This window comes from Folsomia candida, unplaced genomic scaffold (assembly GCF_002217175.1).
Source record: "Folsomia candida strain VU population unplaced genomic scaffold, ASM221717v1 Fcan01_Sc018, whole genome shotgun sequence".
NCBI classification, from domain to species: domain Eukaryota; kingdom Metazoa; phylum Arthropoda; class Collembola; order Entomobryomorpha; family Isotomidae; genus Folsomia; species Folsomia candida.
Window position 1 is genome coordinate 2,431,759 of NW_019091210.1, and position 22,114 is coordinate 2,453,872.

Below are 22,114 nucleotides of genomic sequence, written 5' to 3' on the forward strand. Positions count from 1 at the left end.
AGCTTGATGTGGTCAAGCGATAAAAAATCGTTACACAAACCTGTGTAATTTGGTACGCAGTGGAATATTTCCGAAAATTAACTGGTAGCAAGTAAGTACGGATTAGAAAATTAAGTACAGCATAGTTACATTGATCCAATAAATGTTATCTTGGTTGACATGAAGTTATAATTTATTGGTTAGACCAGACTACAGTATGTATAATTAGTGCTGTGCAAAATGTATTATGGATGGATATTGCAAATAAATATGTTGGTGCTTAGCCGTATGTATTTACCAAGCTTTTAAACTTTTACCATATATATATATATTTTATTTAAACAAATATTCTGGAATATTTTACATTTGGTTTAATTTTAATATTAAGTAGGAATATATTATATACGTAGATATGTATGTAATGTATAATTAATTTAGTATAAAAATACATAAACGACCAAGATTATTTTTACCGCTTAATTACATATATGCATGCAAACCATCGTATGCACAAATTTAGATATAATTGTTACAAGTCAATAAACTCTGTAAGCTACGTGACTGGATTTTTCACAAGTTCGCCATAAATCTGTGTAATTGAAATGGAAAATATGTATGGTAATGTCATGATGAGGGAAATTGTGAAATTAATTATTTTCAGTTTAACAAATTTAATCATAGCCCACATCACATGGCATTGGTGTCATATGTATTTACATATCTACGTTGTGATTGAGACGCTTTTTAAATACTCGTAAAAATTTTGGAGCACGTATTTAGAACATTCCCACTTCTTCATGGAATTAATATCAATCTATATACATTCGGTTTTGAGGAATTTGGATATACCAATAATAAATGTGTATTTTAAGATCATATTTAATTTCTTGAATTAATTTAGTGATTTATTAAACAAATTTGAAACGCACATAATTTATTAACTTCATTTAAATAAATAGTCGTGATACATATGTATGTGTACTAAAAATACATAAAAATAAAACCGACTCTTTTGCATTGTTTCATAATATATTAAAACTAATAACAATATTTACAAAATATCGTAATATCTAAAATACATATGCATTATTTACTCTAAAATATTTGCGGCTTAAAAAAGTAAAAATCATTTCGAAAAATCTAGCCCAAAAACTATCAAAAATTACATCTTAAACATTCTCCATCACATCGACATCGTCCCCAACGTCGCTCAACAATTCGTAAAAACTCTGTCTCATTTCCTTAAAGAATTCAGTCTTTCTCATCTCAAATTCCCTACTCGTTAACCTCTCAAACCTTTCCGACTCCATCTTAAAGTCGTCATGATTCACCGTAATATTCTCGCCTCGCATAATCTTCTCCGCCGTAATCATGATAGCCGGCCCGCAGTCGTTCTCCCCTTGCACCAAACCCTCCAATAAATCCCCCTTCCGCCACTTTCCCCCCGAATTTGGCAGCATGTTTAACGTATCAGCGACAAACTGTCCCTCATTATTCAAATATTTAATCGACCCCGGAACATCCACCCCGTCGAACAAGGGGTCATAAACGTTGACCCGAAACGTAATGACGTTGCACACGAAGAGAATGAAATGCGAAAAACCGATCACATTTCCGGCGCCGTCCTTACTGGGGGAGGTTTGATGGGGGAATATCCAGGTTGATTTTTCTTCCGGGATTTCCAGCAGGTGGGCGAATGATGCGGTTAAATAGAAATATTTTCCCGTGTAGAAATCATCCGCTCTAAAAGCCCGGGTGGATCCGATATAAACGGAGGCGGGTTCTTGGTCCCGGAGGAGGTAAAAGTACAGCTCAATGATGGCAATTGAGACGGGTTTTTGAGGAGTTTGCAGGTCGGAAAGTTGGACCGAGGTGACGTCGAGGGAGTAGAAGAAGGAGGCTAAATGGATGTCGGGGGAGGCGGGGGATGTGACGCAGTTTTGGTAGAGGTGGCGAAATATGGCTTCGAGGTAGTCGCGCTGTGAGCAGTGGTGGATGACGAGGGTCTCGAGCACTTCGTAGATAAAGTTGGGCGACGGCATGGCGGAGACGAGCTGGTTGGTTTTGCGGGCGATGGATTTTTCTGAACCGCGACGGCACGGGGTGGATTCGCGGATAAGCTTTTCCCAGAAGGTGGGGTCGGTCAGGTGGTCGGCGAGAGGGGGAGATGGGAGGTTGATGAGGGATTTGGAGATGAGGAGGAGGGTGGCGAAGTCGGGCTGAAAAAGGGGGAGAATTGTGAATTAATTTCGAAATTTTGATACAACTTAGATGTTTAATATTTCTTTCCAAAGTTTAAAAAAATTCTAAAAAGTGGTCACATTCTGCAAGTTGAATTTGTTGAAATTGTGCAATTTTGTATAGTTTGTAACTTTGTAAACAATTCTTGAAATATGGAAATTTTGAAAATTTGTAAAAAATATTTGATATTTACGCAAATTGTTTTAATTAAGGCAAGGTTTTGAAATTATGTTTTTTTAGATTTTCCCGTTAGTTTGTAATTTTAAAACTTCTTACCAAGAATCCTTCCTCCATATTGAGTCCCGTGACGGGAATGTGGATCTCTTCGTGTCAAAAGTAATCTGAAAATAATAAATAAACAATAATATTTATTAGATTTTTAGTTTTCTTAGCTAGAAATCACACCTCTCCTCCTCCCAATTAAGTTTTTATCTTGTTTACAATTATTAATCGGAAAGTAATTAAGCGTGGTGGGTTTGACTTCAAAATCACAGCTTGGAAAATAAACAATTTCAGATTTTACGTCAAGACTCGTAACCAGAACGTTGACAACTTTTAGAATTACGTGTAATGAACAATCAAACATTCAAATAATTATTTGCGGCATGTGTCATTTGTTTACTCAAGTCACGTGTTCAACAGGCCACTCACCAGGGTTTTCCATAAAAATATACACTAAAAATACATAATTTAAAAGTTTTCCTTACCGTAATAAACTGTTGCGTACGTCGAAATTTCTCAAATTTCCAACTGCTACTTAACTCTGGAGGTAATTTGTTAACTGAATAGTAAAAACAAATTACTTACTTCATATGCGAGAGAGAGAACGGATGTAGGTTTAAACTTCCACCACCACATGCATTTTTGTTGGTTTAGCTGTGTAAATATTGGTGATGATGATAAAACTCGAGTTAGGAACAGGTCGAAGGACGGAGTGGAAATGAGGCTGGAAAAGCAATGCCATCCTGACAATCGGCAAATCCAAAAATAGGACCAGGCACCTTTTGGGACAAAGGATAGAATTTTAGAGACTGAAATACGCAAATATCTGGGTTTTTACTTTAACCCTTCCCTTTGAAGCTTATTTACCTGATTAGTTTTATGAGAACCCTTTTGCTCAGGTGTGTACGAATCGGTCCTTTCACCTCAGAAGAAACTAAATACCCTTCACGCCTTAGACAGGGTACAAAGTTAACACTGTAAATATTTTTCCCCCGATTGTTGCTGTACACATGTATTTATTTGAATACATAATTTAGCTCGTAAATATTCATATCTACATATCTACATATTCCTTCATAGATATATGTGTACACAGTTATTAAAGGGTTTTTAATTATGGATAAGCTTTGCACCTTCGAACCCTACAAAATGATAATTTAATGAGAAGTTAGTTTTATGACATGTGAATGAAGACTCTGCGAAATATTCCTGTCATTAGCCGTTAGGGTTAGGGTTGAAAAAGCTTTGCGATGGGTGGAGAAATATTATATTGAGAGTATTCATAATTCCTTCTTATCCTCCGTATTATCCATGTCGTAAAAATAAGTTACGACGGTTACGAGACTAAGCCTCGTGAGATTTTGTCATCAACGATCGCTTTATTTAGGTTATGATTTTTACTAAGCTTGATCCCTAGCTTTTCTTCGGTTTAAACAAGGTTTAAACTATTTTACGATACTAAGGATACGAAGACACTGTGAATACCCTCATTGTATTTTATGGCCCAATAATTTTGGGGTAAAATTTTTACAAATATTTTGCATTATAGGTAATTTATGAAACCTGGTATTTCTTAAACTGCATGGTTGCGATTTTCTTTACACTTGCATATGCACATAATATCTAAAATATGCTTAAAATTGATGAAACATTTCATTTCATAATTATGTAAAGTGTAGGAAACAAAGAAAAACAATTTTTTTTAGCAATGCAGTTCTACTCTTTAATTCAGCCTTATTTACTTTTTGAATTGTCCAACACAAATTATTTCCGAATTAAGAAAGAAAAAAGTACAAGATTTACTTAAAACGCTATGTATTTATGAAAGTACTGGAAAATATGCATATCATGACATGAAAGACATTGACAAGGTTTAAGCTTAACAAAACTATTCTGCTTAAAATATACTGAGCAACTTTAAATCAAAATACGAACATATTTGTTGAAATTAATTTTCAAAATTTTGAATCCAATTTTTGAAATTTTCCTTCCGTCCTCCTCACTGTCTTTCATCCTCATCCGATCCCGCCGCCAATAATTTCGAGGCCGCCTTACACGAATCCGCTCTACACTTTTCTAACCCATCTTTATGCTTCTGGCTGATTTTGTCACGTGCCTTTTTGCTCAATTTTTTCATCTGGGCGTCAATAACGGTGTTCGCTTTGGACAAAACTTCCCCAACTTTGTCCAGAGCTTCGGAACCTTCCTGTTTGGCGGCACGTTTCCTTCTTCCGCCAGGTTTTTTGGAGGACGACGTGTCCTCGGCGAACTGGGCGAAAACTTTGGACCCCTGGGAAACCTCGGTTTGCAACATTTTAATAATTTCGGCCCCAACTTCGGCATCGTCTTCTAAAGCGATTTCACCGATTTCGGATAAAGTTGAGCCCACGTTGCAGACCGTTTCTCCGATTTTTTTGGTGTATTCGATCACATCTTTGTATTCGGGGTCAGGTTCGGGTTTGGGTGGTGGTGGGGCGGGGCAGACGGGACAGGTGTAGGTCGTGTACCAGTAGTGCGGCGTGTGCACGACGGCGGCCGAGACGGGTTGACCGTTGGAATACGTCGTGGCGGCGGAGCCTGGCCAAGCGTTGAATAAAGTGGAGGCTGGGGCGTAGAGTGGTTCTGAAAAGAAGAGAATGACAAGGTTTAAAAAAATTACGAATTTGTAAAGTTTGTGGTGGTTAGGTTAGTTCAGGTAAACGCACATTTTTGATTGCGTGAGGTCTACTTCTCTATTAAGCGACATTAGTACGTTTACAAATCGGTAATCATATTTATGGAAAATATTTATTTGCATGGAATGCACATACATACATACGTACATAGGTCTGTATCTATTCATGTCCAATTTGTAATTTTGTAAAAATATGGCGTAAGTTGGTTGCTTCTATCAAGCGAATTATTACTTTTATAAATAATTATGTGCAAAATATTTGCACGTACGCTTGTAACTTTGTAGATTTTGCAAAACTATAGTGTAACAAAGGAGATTATTAATGTGCCTTAATTTTGTAGACTTTGAGGTTTACATGTATTTACAATTGGGAAACAATAAAACTTTCTGGTGTCAGTGTGTATAAAATTTTAGACGAATTGATTCATTACATATGTACAAATGTATTTAGTTATTAACGAGGTTGCAAAGATGACGTGAATGGCTTAATTATTGCATACAATTTACATAAATACCTTTATGTGGGCAGTACATACAAACATTGAGGTTGTGATAATGATATGATTTATATTATGTACATATTTATGTATGTACCTACATATCAATGCATACCGATGCAATTTGCATACTTGGCTAATAAGTATGTACATATATATCTATCCGCAAGGTCGCACAAGGACGACTGAAAAAAGTAAAACTGGATTACAATTTGCATGCAAACATTTTGTAGAAATTTTTAACTTCTTCACAAAAATGAAAACTTAACCCCCATAAATTTCTACAATTCTTCAAATTAATAGGAACTAAGTCAGTCTCAAACCTAATTTGAAAAATCTGCAACCCAAATTTTGCAAAATCTTTCCGCAAAAATAATCCCTGAACACATTTAATCCCACTCTTTTCTTTCAACTACACAAATAAATTCCTTATCCACTTACGCGTCACATGTCCCCCCACAAAAACGAAAAGACACGACGAAACCACCACAATTCCGGGCAACATGTTGTCAAAAATCTCAAAAATTCAAGTTTAACACACTCCCGTCTCGTCCTCTCCAGGACTGGAATGATCTCCTTCGACTCAAATTTGTACCACTTTGTCTCACTCAAGATCACCCAAGCTTCTCGATTTAATCTCTCTCACCTCACCCGACCCAACCCAACCCAAACTTAATCAAATCTCGAAAAGGAAGACAATTCAGCTCTCGCACATAAAATGCGACGTGCAACTATCTATTCTCTCCTCTGGCTGGAATTAAGTATAATGTATAAATCACTGTAATTACTAAACAGCTACTAAACAAAAGCTCTGCAACTGTTTCATTGGTTGGAATAGTTGGTTCCAATTATTTGCCTCCAAACACCACATTTTTACCTTTATCGCACACCATTAAAGGAACGAAAACTAGTTTACTTTATTAGTTTATGTATGGCCAGAAGATCTCCACGTTACATTATTCAATGTCAATCTCGTTGCGTCAAGTTTACCGAGAAGATAAGAATTGGTTGGATGGTCGGCAGATTATACGGCAAGGTTGGTTGTGCAAGGAAATTAATGGTTTAGTCAGATGGCTTTTTTGTTAAGCATGTACTACAAGATGCGCTTCACGTAAATTTGCTTCTGGAGTGCGATGACAAGTTCAGGGTTGTATTTAAAAGATGAAATTATTGATTGAATTTTTTCCCCGCCTGGGGGACCACTGACGGGGGGAGATTAATCATTTCATGCAAAATATTTGGACTGAAGTGACGGCATGCATACTGATCTTAAGCTCTGGCGGCAGAGGTATAATGTCACCCTGTAATTTTGTACCTCAAGTCTTAATTGAATCTCAAAAGTTGTAGTCGTGCAATCAAAATTAGTTCAGGGTGGTTACGTGTGTGTATTTAGGGGGGATCATTTGCATATTATATGTATGTAAACTTGACGTTGGGAGGTATACTGAGATTTTTTGTTAATCTGCTGCTGCTGTCAGTACAGATTTGTTTATGAGATAAAAGATTGATTGATTTAATTTTGATGGGGAGCGAATTTATGCGAATTTATTTATTACGTAGGTAGGTAGTAGGCATCGATAAAAATACATATGTGTCTATTTACGGGTAAAAAGTTGACGAGATTGAAAAACGTAATAAAATGAAATGGCAATCGAAAATGGCAATCAATTTGCGAATGTTGATTCTACCTTTTTATTTTACTGGCATGATTTCGGGTTTGGCGACAACGCCCAAAATAGTATTTGCTATAAAATTTTATAGATCCACGTGTAAGTGAGTAGTTTGATGACAAAGTTTAAGTATGTGTAAAATTTTTGCACGTACATATGTATGCATTTTTGCAATATTTGTTTAGAAAATGGAGAACAATAAATTTAAAGATGAGTAATGTCCATTTTTTGTGCATGGTAGGTAAAGAAAATTAATGGGTTTGTTGAAATGCGCAATAAAATTGATCAGTTGCACTTCACGGGTACAAATTCGCGGAACAAATGTTGTCATTTTTATGTAAGAAGAAGGTTGAGAAGATTAACGAGAATGAATGAGTCGGCCTCGTTAATTACATAGTTTTCGATACTTTTGAGGGTGTCATAATTGAAAATAGATTGAGGTAGGTGATGGTCTCTCTTAGGTGAATTCCAGAGGAGATTGGAGGATTCATGGAGAAATTACTCATTCTGTAGGGAAATTAAAGTCGAGAATGCACATAATTACAGAGATTAAGTCGATTTTAATGGGGTTACAAACACAGCAAAATGTACATATGTGCAGACAGACATATTCACAATTTTGCACATACCTACGATTCATATGAATGCATGCATAAGTCGTTTTGTGGAATAAAATCGGGTACCTTCGCATGTATAACAAGACAGGTGTCAATTTAACCAGATATGTAGATACATATGGGGGCAAGTTGGTCATGCCTGACTAGATACATAGCAGATTAGACACAGCAAAGATATCATATATATGTACATATCCCCAAATCTACAAATCTCAGTAAATCACGCGAAACAGGATTCATACAAGCAAAAATGGGGGTAAAAACACGCACTAACTTTTATTCCGGCCAGAAATTCCGTATGAGATCATCTCCTCAATCATCTCTCCGCATCTCATCTTCTTTTTGTTACGAAAATCTCACGCTGTTACAAATGAGTGAGATGCGATCACATCGTGATAAATTTGTAATTAACTGGACACACTTTTTGCGTGTCCAGGACGTACATCATAAATACATACCTCTGAAATGTTTTCTTAGGTGTGGCAATTTCACCGCTTGAATAAATAGCATAAAAATTAATTAATTGCGATCCACATTTTCCGTGTTAATCGAATCTTCCATCGAAATAATTAAGTAGGCAACCCCTCCATTATTTGAGGTGTGGTGCGCCCTAATTAATTTATTGGGGTGAGTAATAGAAATAAAAATAAAAATGTTTTCATGTGCAGCACGGCAATTACGATAAGCAGAAAATGAACACATGTTGGATGACTGGACTGGAATTCTGGATCTTGTCCCATGATTTTTATTACGACTGCTTAATAACCATGAGAGCAACTTAATCTCCAGTCCGGTCTAGTAGATAGCAAAAAGAGGTCCATATTCCAAACTAGTCAAGTGGAGAGAGAGAAGGTGAAGATGAAGATTCTCGATTCGAAGGGCCAGCCAGAGGCACGTCAAGATCAACTTTTTCGCAGTGTGGTTTGGCTAAAAAGTCATTTTGTTCTGCGAAATCTGTATGAATTTTTTTGCACATGGTACATATCTTTAAGACAAATACATATGTACATATGTACATAAAAATCAGGGTATAATATGTATGTATGTACCCATTTGCTTATAAGCGCACCTGACCATGCAACAATGAGACGGAATAATATTAACTTTACCTGTTTTACCTGGTCGCCATTGTGCCGAAGGTTTTATTCCATTTGCTTTTATGAGCCTCATTTATTTATTAACTTACATATCGTATCGTATCGCTGGCATGACATTGGATTGGATTGGATGAACAATTTGCAGACGAGTTGGTCTCTTTGAGTTTGGTCATTATTTGAGCGATAATCTTGGCGTATGTACTTGACTCGTGAATGAAGGAAGTCGTATTATTACTACTATTGTGACGAAAAGTGGACAGTTTTTTTTGGGGTGAATAAAAGAATATCACTTTGGGCAAGAAAACGATTAAATATTGCAAAAGTGCAGTAGGAAATATCTGTATTATTGTGTGTTTGACATACTCATAAATTTGCGTATTTGACAAGGTCGTGCTTGGACAGGATGTGAAAATTAATAATTAGTTGTGACGAGGATAAGTTACATAATTTGGAAGAAGTTAAGGGAAAAAATTGGGAGGTAGATTTAACGTGAGATGAAGATGGGACCGGATAAGTATTATTGGATTGGGATTTTTGTGGTAATTTGCGGCATAGCGAATAGGTGAGTGTGTATTTTTGCAAGGAATTTGTATAGAATTTGCAACATTTTAATTATGCACGGATGTGTTTAGTTTTTGAAAACTTTGTAATGACTGAATTGTAAAATTGAGTGTAAAAATTCATTTTAAGCTAAAGCTATACAAATTTGATTCATTTGCGCAGTTTGGAAACTTAATGAGCACAATTTGTGGAAATTTTGCAGTAAATATTTTTATTTTCCAATATGTCTCCTGTTTATCCTTCCACCTCTTTTATGGCCACTTATGTAAAAAATGCTACATGCATAAGTACGTAAAACAAGTTTATTTTTTATAACGCGAAGATGTGCAGTACCCATTTTACATATGTATATGCATACATGAGCCAAGTCCTGTTTATGCTGAAGGTGATGACGCAGTAATCATTAATTACACCTTGACAGGAATACTGACACGTTTCTTAATTAAGTATTCAACTGTCTTAATTTTAATTGGGAACATTGTAATACAAAAAATGGATTAATTGTTTATTTTAAACTGGTTTGAAAATACATATGAAATAAGATTGATCAAGGTAAACCATAATCTTGAAAATTTGCGTGTTGCTAAATTTTCGAAAAAAGAAGATGTTGTTCTTTGCATAGTTTCAAATTATGAAAATTATTAATTCGAAGGTTACATATTATCAAATGATTAACGATTGTCTTATTTTTGTTTCTTTAGTTCGGAAGCCCTCAAATTAAACCCATTTAAAAGTCATGCCCCCGAAGAAAGGAAAATTCGGGTAGAACGTTCCCCAAAGCCGGATAAAACGACGGGTGGACTTTTTGGGGATGCATTTGGCAGTGATAATTCCTCCACACCGGCTTCCGTGGGAGGAGCAGATGGCGGTAAAACGCCAAAAATTGGATTCCTCCCCCTGCCACCGGGCTACAATAAGTTGGTCATCCCCTTGGGAAACGTCAGCAAGGAAATATTCGTCATGGTGCATCTCTCAATTAGAGAAATTTTAGACGTGGATTCGAATGAGGGGGTAAGTTTTTATTTCGAATGAAAATATTTCACTCGGATTTTTGTAACGGAGTGAATTGTGCAAAATGATTTTGAAGAACTTCGCAAAAAAAATGTTTTGCAAGAAATTAAAATTATATCTGTAAATTATTAGGTTAACTCCAATTCAAGTCCCTCTGATTTGTGTTATACAGTAAAGCGTATAACTTTAAAAAACTTCCCAAAATAATGATTTTTTTGCAAATTTGTAATAAATGTATAGCCAAATTTTCTTTCGTAAATTGGGCAAACTCGATAGGTTGTAGAATTTATTTACTATGTAGGTTACAAAAATAAGAGTGAATTTATTGCGTCAATCAAAAGTAAAAGCAAGGTCTTCAGAAGACGATTGATGTCTACTAAATAAATCGCACATTTGCAAATGTGCGAAAAGGGGTTTAGGCAGTTATATATTATTGGGGAAACATAAATATGTTAATTTGTTGTTTTATTGCACATTTTGGCAGTGTGTGATATGGAATAAATACTTACATAGTTATTATTGACGATAAATAAATATATGTTAATTTGTTGTTTTATTTGTTATGCAAATTGTTTATGTAGATAGTAACCATGGATACGGAACTCGGCGTGACGTGGATAGATTGGGAAGTGTGGAAATATTTTATTGAGGATGAAGAAGCCCAACAAAAGGTGAAGGATGGTCAGGAAGAGATCATTTTGGACTCCGAGTTTCTCAAGATGATCTGGAAACCCGACATTTTTATTGGTGCGAAAATTTGCAAAGTCATGAAACAAAATCCAATTGTCATGATGAGTGTGCTAAAAGTTTGCAATTATAATGATTTTTTTATAGAGGAAATGGAATCCGTCGCGAGGACGTCGATTCTCGTAAACTTGGTAAACCTCCGATTTCTCGTTAAGAATCCGGTGATGCCCGGAGCTATCACTTTCGAGGCGAGACAAACGTTCAAAGTGCGGTGTGAGATGGACTTTAAGTATTATCCGGCCGACATTCAGGTTTGCCCGCTGAATATTAGGTCATGTAAGTTGGAAATAAATTTACATAAAGTTTAACATTAAGGATTTAATGAGAAAATTCACGTATTCACGTCGTTGGTAACTTTGTAAAATCCGTAAACTTGCAAATTTTTACAAATATTTTCAAGTTTATTCAGACGAAATGCGTCTTTTATCTATTAAATGTTTTATACAATTTGGAAATTTTAGTTTACATAATTTACCGAATTTACAAAGTTACCAATGTCTGCGTGAATACACTCAATATGTCACAAGTATGTAAGTAGATATGTAAATGTAAACTTTGTTGTGCAGACTCGTACACGCAAGATCAACTCTTCTTACTGTGGAATCCATCTCAAAGCGTCTTCCTCGACCAGACGGAAGACTCGAACTACGATTTCCAAGTATCTAATGTCGAACCAGGAGAAAAGTTGTACGAGCTCTTTACCAAGAGCCAGGCTCCCTGTTGTGGGCGTACGTATTTAGAAATTTTAATTAAAAGGAGAGACAGATTCATGCATGGAATCTATATTTTTAGTGGTGGTTAAATACTACTTAATGTTTGTCCCTATAAAGTATTTATGTATGTATGAAGCCGGTTTTTCAATTTTCCTGTGGCGGATGAAAACATGATTTGAATGCAGATTCAATGAATCTTACTCTCCCTTTAAATAACACGAGATTACATCCCGGGTAACAGACGAGTTAATGATTTGGTACCGATACTGTGTCGGTACCAGACAATGCATTGTTTACCTGCATCATTATCAACTCGTCATAATAAATTAAGGTTATGAATTTCGACACTATTTTCCTTCTTGGTGGGACATGAGGAACATTAAACAGATCTGTGCACTCCGGGATTTGTTTTATGTACATGTAGGTCTGACATTTTATTAATTTTGCAATTTTCCTCTAGATCGGAACTACTCCACGCTCAGTTTCTCAATCCAAATGAGGAGGAATTTAACGTAAATAAGCAATGGCAGAAATAAACGAATATTATTTATGCATCGTTAATTTCTTAACCTTTTTCTGGTTCAGGTATCACTTTGTCCAGACGTGTCTACCATCGATTCTACTAATTTTGATAACTTGGCTCTGCTTTCTCCTCCCACCGGACATGGTGGAAGTCCGAATCGGAATTTCGATGACGACTTTACTCACGCTGACCGCCATGTTCACCGCTGTGAGGTGAAGGAAAAATGTTTTTTTTTCTTTACATACATGCATATGTAGTTTAAACAAAATAGGCCAAATTTGACAATATCATGACAAAATTTGTAACTGACCTAACATCAAAATTAGTCACGTCCACGATTATGAAACTGTAGAAAATTAATTTTTACTTAATTGAAAAATAATTCAATTTTCAGAGAACAATCGCCTGCCGTTTCGTACACGATGGCAATAGGTTTGTCCCTATTCAAAAGTCTTTGTTTCGAGAATATAAAAGTTATTTAAATCGTGGATTAAACTTGAAATTATGTGCATAGATATCTGGATGGTGTTTTGCATGTTTCTCCTGTTTTTGGCCCTTGTCCTATTCACCTTCATTTACTGGTGAGTAATTACTTTTCAACTTTTACCTCGTAATTATTATGCCACGGTTGTATTAACGTGGGTGTCAATATATATCGCAGGTTACGTAGAAAATCTAAAGAGGACAGCGAAAAAGATGTAAGTCATCCATGTATTTCTTCAAATCAACATCGTTATTTATAATTATGCAAGTCCGAAATTTTGAAAAAAATAACAATAAGATTAAGGACTATTTAAAATTTCGAAAAATTCTACTCATCGTTCAAAAATTGCTTTCATGGATTGTGAAAAACACGTGTAGTGGATAAATATGCACAATTATTGACGCAAAATTCACCCGGACTGGTAACTTTACAAAATCTGTAAAGTCCATAAACTTACAAACTTTTACAAAGATTTCCGAAAAAAATTAGCTCACAAATTTTAAAAAATTTAAGGGCGCTTTTTTATTTTATAAAAGTTTGCAAATTATTTTACAGTTTTATCGGATTTAACAAAGTTACTAACGACTGCTCAGTCGTGCATGGATAATTTACTAGTTTTGCCATTTTTCCATTAAAAAAATCTGCACATTTTTTTCTGTCTCAAATTTGAAATTCTATTTACTAATTTCCTATCATTTTGATTTGTACAATATTTTGAAAAACATAATTCCCTTTTTTCTCAAGGAACCACCACCCGTCCCTAAAATGGAAGAAAACGGCAACACAGCACCACTCCCCAACGGAACAGGTCATCCCCCCTCCATCAAAAACATCGGAACTTACCGCCGTATCGTTAAAAACATAAAGAAATACTCCTTCTGGTTGTTTGCCTTTATTTTCATCACTTTCCTCATCGCCTATGGCACCTGGCTTCTCACCGCGTCCAACTATTACGACTGGGACCCCTCCGAAAAATATAACGCCCTCCCGCTTGAAGACGAGGACGGAAATGCGAACGAAACCAATCGACTCTTCACCAAGGAGGAGACCACATTCCGACCCACCGCGAAAAAGAAGACGGTCGAAAGCACCTTCCGTTTCAAGGATATTTTCAAAAACGTAATTTTTCCAAAATTGGAGGAAGTCAGGAGGAAACAAAGAGGTGGCGTGGATTCGGAGGAAGAAGCGTCGGAAGAATATGAGGAAGAGACCGGTGGCGCAACCGCAGAGGTGACGACGATGCGATTGGACACTGTTAATGCGACGGAGGGATAAGAAATTTGGGTGAAGGGGGAGGTTACGGAATTTTGCAAAATGTTGTAAATTTTGTAGTAGTACCATATTCATATGCTTAACTAAATGATAAATACGCTGTTAAATAATAAGTAGTGGAATTTGTGAAGAGATTTTACCAGATTTGCGATAATAATGAGGGAATAAAGTTGGTTCATAATATGCACATATTTACATAAGTTTTTTGTAAGGAGTTTTTACCATGCAATATTTACATATATGTATGAATACATTCTTAATTTGTGTACACACAGATGTACGTATGTATCTGCATATGAAATTGTGCAATTAATTAGTCATAAAATTACACTTGTATGTAAAAATTTAACTATTTGGTACCGTATTGCTAAAAGTACGACTTATGCACATAAAGATATATGTATGTATTTATGTGTGTGTGTACATGCGTATGCATGTAATATGAGAAGTCTATGTACTTAAGGTTGGTTTCTTATAAGTGTAGATGCATATGTACATACATTACATATTTAAGGACTAACGAAATCTAATCTTTTGCACATATGTACATACATAAACAAAGTCCAAATTCGTCCAGTAAATATTTTAACAGCCAGGCACATGAAATCCATTCTGGTAAAGAAGGGAGTTCATGAGCTCTCATAAGTTCTCATGAGTCGCTCATGATGAGTTTTATCCAATCCGTTCATGAAAAATGCATCTTGATCAAATATATGTACATACGTTTTAAGTAAGTATGATAGTCACTTCATCTTCATCTCAGCTTGCTGATAGATAGTTCTCTTTTTTAGGAGGATTCAAGTTAAAAATTAATTTCTGAAATAAAATGTTTAACGGAGTAAAGGAATGGTACTACGATACGGTGACGGACGTCCAGAATGCGATAAGTTGTAAGTCACTACTTTCACCAGACCCCTTATTTTTTTGACAATAATAAATATGTAGTGTCAGATTTAAATTTTATTTTTACTTTTAAATGTCAGCCAGCGAAAATCAATTCGTGTCGTATGACAAACTCCTCAAAAAGGCGAATCCCGGCGACCTAATTGAATTTTGTCGTGGTCCTTACAATCACTGGGCAATGATGTCTGAAGAGAACGGAAAAGTCTACAATATTTGTGCGGAGAGTAAGTGCATGAAAAACGGTGTATGTACATACCTAGGTACATATGTATTTATTATTCTGAGGCAATTTACGCAGGCCTTGGTAACATTGTAAAATGAAAATGTGTAAATTCTCTAAATTTAGAAAATCTTATAAAATTTTCTAAGTATTTCTTAGGAAAATTAACTTCCACATTTTTGTTAACTTTCTCAAATCAAGGGCGTCTTTTTATTTTGTGAATATTTTAAAAATTCTTTTATAAAACTTTGCAGAGTTTACAAACGGATTGTATAACTTGCCAATGACTGCGGTAATTTGCTCTGTGAATGAAACTGTGAAAAAATGGGTACAACGTTTTTTTTAAGTTTGAGTTCATAAAAACTCGACAACAAAATTAAGGCGTTTTTTGTAAATCTGTATTTACTCTTTCAAACCTTTTATAAATCTGTATGCAACATTTTTTTTTACTTTTGAAACAAGGCAAGGAATGCACCCAGGCCGAGATAAAACTGCAAACGCTAAAATACGTTTGCGAACTAGGGCCTACTGCAGACCGTCAACGAGCACGTGTCAACAATAAGGAAGGTTTCCGAGGCTTACTGCCAAATTTGATGACCGCAGACCTGGAACCACTTCCGGTTGAGGAGTCGATTGAAATGGCGAGAGAAATGTTGGGAACTTTCGTCGAGTACAGTTTTACCGGAAAAAATTGTGAGTACTATTGTACCCTGTGGAAGTTTGGGAGGGGGTATACGGATCAGGTGAGAAATAAGTAAAAAAAAAATTGTGCGAATTAAGAAAAATTGAATCTAAATAACCTGTGCTCAATATGTTTTCAGGCGTTGAGATACTAATTTTGGCCGCTAATTAATTAATATAGTATGCGATTGACCAGTCAAATAATAAAATTTTAAGCAGTAGTAGTTTTGAAGTGTGGATTTTCCTTAATTTCTGTATTCTATTTGTATTCATGAGCTTCCGAATAAACCTAAATTTTCCTTACTCGCCACAAGTTTGTAATATTTTGCTAAAATTTGCAGTAAATGGTACACACGTTTTTCAAAAATTTTATAATCATTAATATGTTGTGCCGGTAAATAAGTAATAGTAAAATAAAATTTCGAAATTTTACTATTTTTTGTACTTATTTCATAGTTTCCAAAAAAATACTTCTTTGAAATATGTCGGTATTTATTTATTTATACACCGTACCATATACTTAACACACATATTTCAAACCTAACCAACTTGAATTAACTTTGTTAACATGCTGCAAAATTAAGCGTGAAAACACGATTTTTCAAATTTATCGAACAATTTAAATATACCGAATTTAGAAAATTTACTGAAATATTTATGTTTAGTTAGTCTTATACAATTTGCAACCATTGTTTTAAAGTTACATTGCCACAGATTACATCAAATTATGAAGTAAATCGTCAGCTACTTTTACATTTCGACTTTTCTAGAGTATGAACTCTACAACAGTGTTTGACCAATTTACCAAAGTCGGCAAACTTCTCCTCACAGAAGTAGCATTCAGCTCGATTCGAATTCTGGTGAATTCTCGCATGGTTTGCTAAACCGGCTTTCGTGTCACCGTTGAACTCGCATTTTTCGCAGGAATGAATCTCCTTGTTCGCTGGGTGTTCCACTCCCACGTGGCGTCGCATGCTGGATAACGTCGCTAATATCTTGTCACAAAATGCGGAAGGATAATTCCTCGGATTTACATGACTCGCACGAAAATGGTACTGTAAACCAAGTCTACTTAGAAGAGTCCGAGGACATACTTGACACTTGAACATTTCTCGAGCGGATCTTTCCATGTGTAGTTTCTGAAGAACACATTTTTGGAAATTTAATTTTTTACTGTTATATTTCCTACAAAACATTGATTTTACGTAAGTACCTCGTGATACTTCATGACTTTCCTATGGGCGAAACTCCTCCCACATTTGGTACACTTAAACGGTTTCTCGGTCGTGTGAGTGGGAATGTGTTGATCAAGATGTTCCTTCGTTTTGAATTCTTTCCTGCAAAGTGTGCACGGAAATCGGACCGCATTCTCGGCATGATCAATTTTCATGTGATGCTTAATGTATCGCTTGTTTTTGTAGGTTTTCTCACAGCCGAGAAATCCGCATGGAAAACGGGGTCGTTCACTCGTGCTGTGAATGGTGTCAATGTGTTCCCGTAAAGTGGTTGAGTCATAAAATACCCGGTGGCAAATGTCGCAACTGGGGCGTTCCCGATCAGTGTGGAGTCTTTTCATGTGCAGCGACAAGACGTCTGGGGTTTTCAAAATTTTCCCGCAAATCTAAACAAGTCACCAGATGAAGTAAAATGAGAACGCTGATGGTCGAAAATGTTTTCAATTTCACAAATAAATATATTCCCATACCTTGCATTTCACTTTGGCGTCGGCGTCGTGGGTGCCCACGTGCCTTGTAAGTTTCCATTTCCCTTTGAACGTTTTTGAGCACTTGGAACATTTCCATTGCTCCCCTGGTTGGACATCCATTTAAATTTTTTTGGATTGGCCTTCAGTTAACAGATTTTAGCATGAATATGTACAAGAGTTTGTCAAAGTGAATGAAAAGTGTGAAATATCTGTAAGTAAGTTTCACAAATTAAATGCAAATTGTTGCCACAAAATTTTACACCAAGGTCCAACTATTTGAATACAAATGAAATGGATATTTCCAACTTTTTAATCGTCGTTCTCATTATTGTATTTCTCATGTATGATGGTAATTAACTGTGTATTCACAAAACTTTCTTGTTAATTAGACTTTAAACCATGTCAAAAATATATACAGAGAGATTTTATCTAACATTAATGGCTCTGCTGTAACTTGACCAAATTCCAAATTCGTTCTGCTGGTTTTTATTAGATACGTTGAATGAAGACTAATAATAAATTTGTGTGGTGAGAAAAAAGGGTTGACGATGAATCACCCGTCTATGGTACTTAAGAGCCTTGCAAAAGTGCGGTTGATTGCTACAGAAAGTAATCCTCCACTTCTAAACTAAATATACCACGAGTGAACCCTTTCTTTCCCCTTGGACGGAAATATCTATGTAGGAAATATCTGTTGCCTGTGGATTTTTAACTACATACGAAGCTGTTAGGCCACTCTTCTTCTTCCAAAAAGGGAGAGGTTATGAAGTTGACGGTAATACCCATGGAATAAGATATAGTACCATACTATACCCCAATTTCCTACCTAATTTTGATGCCCTTTGGATACAGTGGCCACAGAAGCGTGGGGAAAAAAGAACAATGTTCCCCGGTTGTTCGATGTCCCCATCATCTGGGCATGTTACATATGTAAACCCCTCCCTCCCATATGCTCCATGTTAATCTCCTTAGATGTCCCCATGGCTTCCGCGGCCACTGCTTGGATGTTATAATTATAACCGAATGTAGTAAAACCCCCAACTTGTTTTACTCCATTCCTCCATATTTTTGTACATAGGTAGGTCCCTTTTTGTGTGCGAAGTCTTGGTTAATATTTTTCTGCACGCATTTGAAATATATAGTATGCTCTGTGTTCGAGTATACTTACATAAATTATGTCACGGTTTAGGTGGGTTGGGAGGGTAAAAGTATTGTGTGGCAGGACGATTTGCGATATATGTGAAAAAGGGGGTGTAAGGCGTGACAAGGAGGAAGGGCGGGTCTAACAAATCGCATTTTTGTAGCATAATTTATGAACGTTCCATTATGGTAGAGTTTGCTGGATACGTGTCAGATCAGAAATTAATTATCGATTGACTCATTAATTGGTGAAATAAAAAATAATAATTTTCAAATCTGGATTTTAATAAAATTTCTACATTTTACCCGTATTAATAAGCTTCCAATTAATATCATTCTTTATTTATTAATGACAAATTTGCTAAAATTTGATGCAACAGTTTTTTTCTAAATTTCAAAACCATTAATATGTAATGGCAAATGGTGAGTAATACTCACCAGTATTATAATAATAAAAACCTGAAATTTGACTACTTTTTATACTGTTAAATTTCTTATTTCATAATTTCCGACAACTTATTTCTAGAAAATTTGAAACAATTTAACAGAGCACATTGACTTCTTTAACTTTATCCAAGAACGCCTTCACGGCACAGCAGTATTGATTGGCTTGGCAGGATTGGCGAATCGTGACGGCTCCACCGTCGGAATCCGATTTTCCCAAAACGCCCGCATTCTTGCAGCAGATTCGATCCGTAACTTTGTTATCGTAACAAACGCCGTCCAATTTGGCGACGCTGAGACCCGACAAAGCGTTGACTTGAAGTTCGCACGTACCTCCCATCTTTGCGCCGTCGACGGATGGCATTGGAGCTGGGGAAATATGAGACACATGGAATTCTGATTGGATCATTTTTTATATAAAAATCTTACCTGGATCTTCCTGCGTAGTTATTCCGGAAAATGAAACGATAATCAAAAGTATGACGGATAGAGGTGATGAGATAAAGGCTTTCATGATTTCGATGGAAATTTATGAACCAATAATTTGGGCACGGAGGAGAGACTTTTTTGACTGTTTTCCTGCGAAGTGAAATAAATTAAAAACGAATGCTTATAAATTTGGTGTTGATCAAGCATATCCTGTTGTACACATAAATATTGTAACAATGGCATATTTCGTAACTGTTTTTGTGGTATTTTTCCTCGGCAGGAAGAAGTAGGTAGGTATTGTCCCGACAGAATTGTTTTATGGAGGAAGAAATTAAATGAAGTGGTGAACAATTCATTCATTCATAAAGTTAAAATTTTTAACTTGATTACTCATCGCTTGAGTGGGGTGTCGGTAAAATGTGCAGTCATGATTTACATATTTGCGTATGTCCGGCATATGCAAGGTTATATAATTGCGTACTTTATACATACATGTATGCAGTAGAAATATGCAAATATATGTATAGGTAAAACTGTGTGTACTGTGTGACCTGGCAGCAAACATTTGGAGCACATCAAGAGAGTCAATGAGGGTATTCACAATTGTCTCGACGAAGAAAAAACAAGGGGTCAAGCTTCTTTAAAAAATTGTAAGCTTCGTAAGCTTACAAATAGTGACGTGATTTTTTATGACAAAATTCTACTATGCGTACAAAATTTCGTAACGTCGCAACTAATTTTACGATACGAAGAATACTAAAGATTCGAAGGGATAATGAGGACCCTCATTATAAATATTGCTTATTTTATCAAGTACATATTTACTAGCTCAGCTTTAATGCGATATGAAATACATACATAATCATGCTAAAAGTTTTCATTGTTTAACTCTTTATTACTTATACATGTACAGCCATTCCATTTGTGGAGATAAATAAGTCAAATTATTATAATTTGTTTAATAATTTATTATAATAATAATAATTTATAATAATTTATAATAATTTATAATAATTTATAATAATTTATTATTATAATTAATTATCAAATTATTATTATTATACCACACCCATGTATTCCGACGAAACCTCCTCAAATTATTATAACAGAGTTTATTCAAATTTTACGAACTACGCATGTATGAAATCTATTAATGGAAAACATTAATTAATACAGTTTAACATCGGAACATAACTATTTATTAAGTTATTATAGCTATTTATTAAGCTTCACCTGGCTGCTGCTGCCCAACATACTTTTTCTTAAGGCTGCCAATAAAGTCAGCCTCCAATTTTTTAAAGAGATGAGAAACCTGGGAAAAATGAATTTTTTCATTAGATCAATTTAATTTGAAATTCGTTAATTAGGGCACGTCTATATATTACGTCATCATTTTCAACATGGGAGCATAGGGAAATTTTCCCTTTCGTCTTGTGTTGAAAATGATGACGTAATACATATATGGACAATCCCTATTTTGTCGCCCACTCACCTTTCCCAATTCATGTCCGACACTCAGGAATGGAACGAGTTGCTTGGAAAATATGGGTTTTGGAACGTTAAGTTGTTCTCTAATTTTGCGACTCACACTAGGAAGGAATGGTTCCATAAGGGTCATCAGAAGGAATACGATTTGAGCCCCTAAACCGCATATGGTTCCAAATCTCTCCAGACTGAGTCGAAAAAAACAGGTAGAATTATTGCAACATTGTCATCTCTTGACGAATACAAAGGGGGCCGTCCATAAATTACGTAACGCAAGCTGGGGGAGGGGGGGTCTAAGGCTTGAATGATATCGCGCCTATGTTACACATACTAAAATAAAGACGGAGGGGTCTAGAAAATCTAAATTTCTGCGTTACGTAATTTATGGAGGGCCCTAAAAATAAAATAAATATAAATTGCCCTCCTACTCTTGCTCATTCTTGCTGAGAGTCCATGGTTGTTGTGTTTGGAAGTAGACGTTGCCAATTCTGGACACTGCCAATATTTTACGAAGTCCGTCCTTCAACTTGCACGCTTCTAGAAATTTCACATACTCGGAGATTTCTCTATTGATTTCTGCAACAACGCGGAAGTCGTCGTCATTTAAATTCATGGGTGGAATTATACTGTTAAAAAACTTGGCTAAAAACGTCAAAGATCTGAAATACAAAACCAATCAAGATTTATATAGTTAAATTTTGCACATCAAACATTTAAAAAATAGCAGATATAATTAACTGGTCATCGCACCTATTAATAAAATTGCCCAGATTATTCAGCAGTTCGCTGTTATTTTTTC

At 35.6% G+C, this 22,114-nt stretch overlaps 5 protein-coding genes across 6 annotated transcripts; 2 read left to right on the plus strand and 3 right to left on the minus strand.

The window, feature by feature from the left end:
• Positions 1 to 1,015: 1,015 nt before the first annotated feature.
• LOC110857125 lies at positions 1,016 to 6,684 on the minus strand. Of its 2 annotated transcripts, XM_035857633.1 has the most exons (5): positions 6,055 to 6,684; positions 3,310 to 5,064; positions 2,928 to 3,221; positions 2,497 to 2,561; positions 1,016 to 2,198 (listed from the first exon to the last, which is right to left on the minus strand). In XM_035857633.1, exons 4-5 carry the CDS (start codon positions 2,512 to 2,514, stop codon positions 1,149 to 1,151), a joined length of 1,068 nt encoding a protein of 355 aa, XP_035713526.1. In that variant the 5' UTR covers positions 2,515 to 2,561; positions 2,928 to 3,221; positions 3,310 to 5,064; positions 6,055 to 6,684; the 3' UTR covers positions 1,016 to 1,148. The 2 variants fall into 2 exon arrangements, with proteins under 2 accessions (XP_035713526.1, XP_021961421.1); XM_022105729.2 differs by lacking the exons at positions 3,310 to 5,064; positions 6,055 to 6,684 and having other exon boundaries at positions 2,928 to 3,226.
• A 2,409-nt stretch (positions 6,685 to 9,093) lies between these two features.
• On the plus strand, positions 9,094 to 14,497 carry LOC110857271 (glutamate-gated chloride channel alpha). The gene is made up of 11 exons (XM_035857629.1): positions 9,094 to 9,559; positions 10,260 to 10,569; positions 11,151 to 11,316; positions 11,404 to 11,592; positions 11,883 to 12,044; positions 12,490 to 12,541; positions 12,615 to 12,764; positions 12,947 to 12,984; positions 13,067 to 13,133; positions 13,214 to 13,250; positions 13,781 to 14,497. Exons 1-11 carry the CDS (start codon positions 9,492 to 9,494, stop codon positions 14,309 to 14,311), a joined length of 1,770 nt encoding a protein of 589 aa, XP_035713522.1. The 5' UTR covers positions 9,094 to 9,491; the 3' UTR covers positions 14,312 to 14,497.
• Positions 14,498 to 14,608: 111 nt separating this feature from the next.
• Positions 14,609 to 16,422, plus strand: LOC110857335 (phospholipase A and acyltransferase 1). Its single transcript, XM_022105943.2, has 4 exons — positions 14,609 to 15,198; positions 15,292 to 15,435; positions 15,894 to 16,174; positions 16,253 to 16,422. The coding sequence occupies exons 1-4, from the start codon at positions 15,135 to 15,137 to the stop codon at positions 16,265 to 16,267; spliced, it is 504 nt and encodes a 167-aa protein (XP_021961635.1). The 5' UTR covers positions 14,609 to 15,134; the 3' UTR covers positions 16,268 to 16,422.
• A 430-nt stretch (positions 16,423 to 16,852) lies between these two features.
• On the minus strand, positions 16,853 to 18,142 carry LOC118438128 (zinc finger protein 888-like). The gene is made up of 3 exons (XM_035857918.1): positions 17,818 to 18,142; positions 17,326 to 17,733; positions 16,853 to 17,251 (listed from the first exon to the last, which is right to left on the minus strand). Exons 1-3 carry the CDS (start codon positions 17,935 to 17,937, stop codon positions 16,853 to 16,855), a joined length of 927 nt encoding a protein of 308 aa, XP_035713811.1. The 5' UTR covers positions 17,938 to 18,142.
• A 1,298-nt stretch (positions 18,143 to 19,440) lies between these two features.
• LOC118437963 lies at positions 19,441 to 19,956 on the minus strand. Its single transcript, XM_035857559.1, has 2 exons — positions 19,831 to 19,956; positions 19,441 to 19,770 (listed from the first exon to the last, which is right to left on the minus strand). The coding sequence occupies exons 1-2, from the start codon at positions 19,913 to 19,915 to the stop codon at positions 19,499 to 19,501; spliced, it is 357 nt and encodes a 118-aa protein (XP_035713452.1). The 5' UTR covers positions 19,916 to 19,956; the 3' UTR covers positions 19,441 to 19,498.
• Positions 19,957 to 22,114: the final 2,158 nt, after the last annotated feature.